Raw genomic sequence first — 5,676 nt, 5'->3', positions numbered from 1 at the left:
TAATAGAAATTTTGTCCTAAAAATCCTATGAAATAATGAAGTACGAGTTCAAGCAACTGACTTAGGAACGTACACTCAAATACATCAAATGCTAAAACAAAAAGGAACAAAACTGCATACTCTCAAACCAAAAAATGAGAGGGGGTTTAAAGTAGTATTACGCAACATGCATCCTTCTGTGGACCAAGAAGAAATAAAGAATAAATTAAGAGAAAAAGGTCATAAAGTCATAAATATATTTAATATAACACAAAGAACAACAAAAAAACCGTTACCACTATTTTTTATTGTACTGGAAACGAATACTAATAACAAAGATATTTACAACATAGACAAACTAATGCACTGCATCGTATCGTTTGAGGCGCCACATCATAAAAGGATAATTGCACAATGCACGAAATATGGACAAAGAAAAAATTATTGCACAAGAGACTCAGTATGCATAAAATGCGCAGAAAAAAAAACATTTAACAAGCGAATGCAACAGTCCGACCGTTCAAGTGAAATGCGCACTATGTGGAGGTAATCATACCACCAATTACAAAGGCTGCGAAATATATAATATAAAGCCATAAAAATTCAGCGATTCCCACCTTTACGTTAAAAAGAAGTCATAACAAACCAAAACACAAACATCACAAAATCAACAGTATTACCAGGGCTCTTACTCTGTAATGCGATGCGAAAAGCAATGCGATGGGAAAATAAATTGCGTTACGAAGGGTAGTCGGTACTCTGTAGCGCTATCGCATCGCTGAAAGTGGCGCTCTTTTTATTATTCACTTATTTTTCGCTTTAGTATGCATCACTGACCGAAATGTCAAAGAAAGCGACCAAAACAAACGAGCGATTGGAAGTAAAGTACCTATATTTAAATAATATAAAGTAATGGATTCTGTAGCTTTATGGGACGAATCATCTGAGGAAAGGATTTATCGGAGATTTATAAGAGATAACTCCAACGTTATGAGTCTCAGCGATCAAAGGTAAGTTAAACTTTAAAGAATTACTCATGCTTTATTCATCAGTTTGTTCTATTCATCAGTTTTGTGCAGAATTTTCGGCTTAGTAAGGAAGCCTTTATGTATGTGCTAAATAGCATAAAGGGTGAGATGAAATCTCCAACGAGAGCAACGGCTATCCCTGACATCATAAAAGTTGCAACAACCCTAAAGTTTCTTGCTCAGGGTGCGTATCAGCATTTAATTGGCCAAGACCATCGCGCGGGGCTAGCACAGCAAACCGTTTCCAGTTGCCTTTGGGAAGTTTGCAGTGCAATTGAAAAGGTATTGTGTCCAAAACATATCGTTTTTTCGATGAGCAGTGAAGAGAAACAGGATGCCAACCGTAGCTTTTACGAAACATGCGGAATTCCGGGTGTGGTAGGAGCAGTGGATGGAACGCACATCCAAATGATAAGGCCATCAAATAACGAGCATTTATTTTTTAACCGAAAGCTTAAGCACAGCATAAATGCAATGGTGGTAAGAGTGTTTCAATTAAATAAGAATATTTTCATTAAAGATTTTTTGTTCTCCTTTAGATATGTGATCACAAAATGCAAATTAGAGCCGTGAATGGTAGATTTGGAGGTGCATCGCATGATTCGCACATATGGAGCTTGTCCGGTGAGCGCGAATATTTAAAAACTGCCTATGAAAACGGTGACTCTGGCCAACGAATTCTTGGTAAGCTTTTTAATATACTTCGAGTATATGACCTTAATGTAGTGGTCCCTATACTCGTATTAATATTGTCTTATATAGTATATAACATACATATGTATAATTGTTAATACACATATATATGTATATGTATATGCATTTTCATGTAATAAATGCTTCTGAACATGCATATGCACATATGTAGCTATTGTAATTTTTTGTTATTCAACTAAAAATACCTTTATATTTTTGTTATCTGCAGGTGACTCAGGATATCCGTTGGAACCATGGCTCCTTACTCCATACAGGAATTCTACGGAGGATTCAGACGAACATTTTTTTAATCAAAAACATTCAAAGGGAAGGTCGTTAATTGAGAGAGTTTTTGGCGTTTTGAAAGGCCGATTTCGTTGCCTTCTAGCTTCAAGGGAGTTGCACTATGCTCCAGAAAAGGTTGTGCAAATACTAAATGTTTGTTGTGCTCTGCATAATATATGTATAATGTTCAAAGTTCATCCTCCCAGTTTAGAAATCGAACAGGAACAAGTGAACATGGTAAATATAGAAAATGTAGAAAATCTGAGTTTTGGAAATATAGCTAGACGTATAAGAGACCAAATAAAAAATGATATGATTGCCACTCGAAATTCTGTATGAAAAATTTGTTTAAATGAAATCGTTTTTTAGTAAATATGAATTCAGTCTTTTATTTATGTTAGGTCTACAAAGTGTGTACATAGGTATATTAAAACTAATAGTAATAGTGTGCAAATTACATACAATGTATACATTTTTTAAGCTATAATACTTCGGTAAGGCACTGTGCATGGACAGGTACATCAAAACTAAGTCACACTTGTGTGTGCAGGTACATACGTACATAAGTAAAAAATTAAAAGAAAATTCCATGTTTCTCTAAACAAAATAAAAATAAAAATTAATTCACTTGTATGTGCAGGTACATACGTACATAAGTAAAAAATTAAAAGAAAATTCCATGTTTCTCTAAACAAAATAAAAATAAAAATTAATTCACTTGTATGTGCAGGTACATACGTACATAAGTAAAAAATTAAAAGGAATTTCCATGTTTCTCATGTGTCTTATTTGTCTGCAACTCCAACATTTGTTTTTGAATTTCTAATTTCCTAAGTTTTAACTTAAAATTATCACAGTCCATTTTTTGACTATGGACGAACTGCTCTTTTGCTAAATTTAGCTTTTGTTTTTCTATTTTATATACCATTTTATATGTCCTTTCCATGGTTTTGGAAATATTTTTTAAGGAATCATTGATCTCAGTCAGTATTTCTGTTGAATTTTTTTGGTACATAATTTGATTATCCACCTGCTTTTCTAGTAAGCTTTGCTTATTGCGTGGAGTGAGTACCGAACGGCTGCAGGAAGGTTTCTCAGTCACCTGTTCGGGCACATCGACTGAATCGCTGTCATTCTCCTCTTCGGGCATATCGACTAAATTCCTATCATTAAATACTGCTCCTAAACTTTTAGTTGGTACATCCGTCTGACGCGCACCAAACTCGCGCGTGCTACCTATCCCGCCCACAGCTTTATTTATGGAAAGCAACTCGCTTACTCGCTGCTCTAATTCGTTCAGTGAGGAATAAACGGACGGACCGCCCCCTGTACCGGCAATGTTGGTTCTGTTCCGACGCCTTTTGGCCTTCAAATGAAGTTTGTAGTCAGCCCAAACCTGAAAATTATAATAACCCCACTATAGAAATAAAAAGTACACATGTCACTAAAGTTACTTTTCTCCAGCCGGCCATATCACGCATCGGTGGTCCAGCAGCATTTAGTTCGGAAGTTACTCTCTTCCATAAATGGTCGACTCTTATTTTTGCGTTGGGCGTCTTCATTAGGCCCTTTGCCAAATCCGGATGGGTTGTCATGAAGTCCACTAATATTTGGAATTGTTTTTTTTGTGTTTGTTTGTTAGTCTTTGGAGTTGTCCTATATATTTTTCCAAAAAGGTACAATGAATTAATATTTCAAATTTATAAAATTAGCAATTAATACTTACATATTTGGAAATTGCGTACGGCTATTACTTGTAGCAGGAAAAATGCGATAGTGACAGCTGTTTAACATTCACTTTCGCAATACAGAGTGCTGCCGATGCGAAAAGGGAGAAAAACTTGCGAAAGCGCAAAATGTGAATGCGAATGTCAAAATACCGAGTACCGATTCTGCGATTTCGTGAATTTTTTCTTTCGCATCGCATTACAGAGTAAGGGCCCAGGTATAGTTATGCTGATGCAATAGCTTCATCAAATCCAAAGGTAATAGAACCAGAACTAACTAGCAAACCTCAAAACAAAAAAAGACATTGATGAACTCAAAGGCATGATAAAAACTTTAATCACCCAAATGACTAATACCAGAGAATGTTAATGCAATGAGAAGGTGCAAATGTTACTGTAAGCTTTTTTTAGTACAATTGAGATCTGAAAGATTTGTAATAAGGTCATTTAGCACACCGAGTTTATAGACACCTCACTGACTTTTGCCCACACAAAAATTAGAAACACCACACATCTTTCACCTCAACACACGACACATTTCTCACCTCGACATTAAACCAATTAAATTTGTACTATTTTCGTATTTTTGAAATAATAAGCGAATACGTAAAATTTATTACATAATTTTTTTTTTTCAATTACATTAAAAAAAAAAACGATTTTAAAAAATAAAATTTATAAAAAAAAGTTTGCACCGGGAATTGAACTCGAGTCTAACATGTGGCGAGGAAAAATAGACGGTGCGTTTATTTCTTCGACTGCTTATTTTTTGACCATTTTGTTACTTTTGAAATGATAAGCGGATACATAAAATTTATTAAAAATTTTTTTACGATTACATTAAAAAAAAATTTAAAAACGAAAAAAAAAAAATTTGCACCGAGAATTGATGGCGAGTCACGTGGGGAGGATAAATACATTAAACTAATTAAATTTTTACTATTTTCGTATTTTTTTGAAATAATAAGCGAATACGTAAAATTTATTACATAATTTTTTTTTCAATTACATTACAAAAAAAAAAAAACGATTTTAAAAAATAAAATTTATAAAAAAAAGTTTGTACCGGGAATTGAACTCGAGTCTAACATGTGGCGAGGAAAAATAGGCGGTGCGTTTATTTCTTCGACTGCTTATTTTTTGACCATTTTGTTACTTTTGAAATGATAAGCGGATACATAAAATTTATTAAAAATTTTTTACGATTACATTAAAAAAAACACATTAAAAAAAAAAAAAAAATTGGCGCCGAGAATTGATGCCGAGTCACATGGGGAGGATAAATACGCAGTGCGTTTATTTCTGCGCCTGCGTTGTGAACCAAGGTTTTGTGCATGCGCGCGACGCGAATAAATTTTAATAAAAATCTGAAAGTAATTCAAGAAGTTTTTCATTACATATATTCATAAATGAACGTATACTCTATATGTACATAAATGATGGTATATGACAATATACATACATAATATGTATGTACATGTCAATAGGAGGTATTTGCATTAAGAAAAAAAAAACGGTTTAAGATAAATCAACACTTATTTTATATTGTATGCCAATTTATAGTTTATGTATTCGACAGCATTTACATACATATGTAGGTATGTACATTTGTATATGAAAAACAATAATGCACAAGCGCAAGAACATCATCTTCCTTTCATACATATGTACATATGCATGTATGCCCAAATAACCTTGACTTATGTATGTACACAAGTCACAGCACATCACATTCTTACAAGACAAATACACATACGCACTAGCGAGTTTCTTCCTAACAAGTGCAAAAACAATTCTGCTCTATGTATGTATATATACCGACTTTATGTCCTAGCATATATACATACATACATATATACCTACTTGCCTTCTAAACTTCCTACAAAATAATTGTATTCATATGTAATGAATGCACGTTCATACATTCAAGCATATGTATATGCGCGAGCACAGCGCTCCCTTCT

General features: G+C 33.8%; 2 protein-coding genes across 2 annotated transcripts; one reads left to right on the top strand and one right to left on the bottom strand.

Moving 5' to 3' along the window:
• Nucleotides 1–826: 826 nt before the first annotated feature.
• LOC129251452 (putative nuclease HARBI1) lies at nt 827–2,324 on the top strand. Its single transcript, XM_054890802.1, has 4 exons — nt 827–989; nt 1,049–1,487; nt 1,547–1,691; nt 1,930–2,324. Exons 1-4 carry the CDS (start codon nt 892–894, stop codon nt 2,322–2,324), a joined length of 1,077 nt encoding a protein of 358 aa, XP_054746777.1. The 5' UTR covers nt 827–891.
• Nucleotides 2,325–2,382: 58 nt separating this feature from the next.
• LOC129251451 (uncharacterized) lies at nt 2,383–3,723 on the bottom strand. The gene is made up of 4 exons (XM_054890801.1): nt 3,712–3,723; nt 3,404–3,641; nt 3,016–3,351; nt 2,383–2,388 (listed from the first exon to the last, which is right to left on the bottom strand). Coding segments are annotated over exons 1-4 (582 nt in total). The 5' UTR covers nt 3,714–3,723.
• Nucleotides 3,724–5,676: the final 1,953 nt, after the last annotated feature.

The sequence above is a fragment of the Anastrepha obliqua genome, unplaced genomic scaffold (assembly GCF_027943255.1).
Source record: "Anastrepha obliqua isolate idAnaObli1 unplaced genomic scaffold, idAnaObli1_1.0 ptg000020l, whole genome shotgun sequence".
Taxonomy (NCBI): Eukaryota; Metazoa; Arthropoda; class Insecta; order Diptera; family Tephritidae; genus Anastrepha; species Anastrepha obliqua.
The sequence above is the reverse complement of the archived record's forward strand: the minus strand, read 5'-3'. Positions and strand labels throughout refer to the sequence as shown.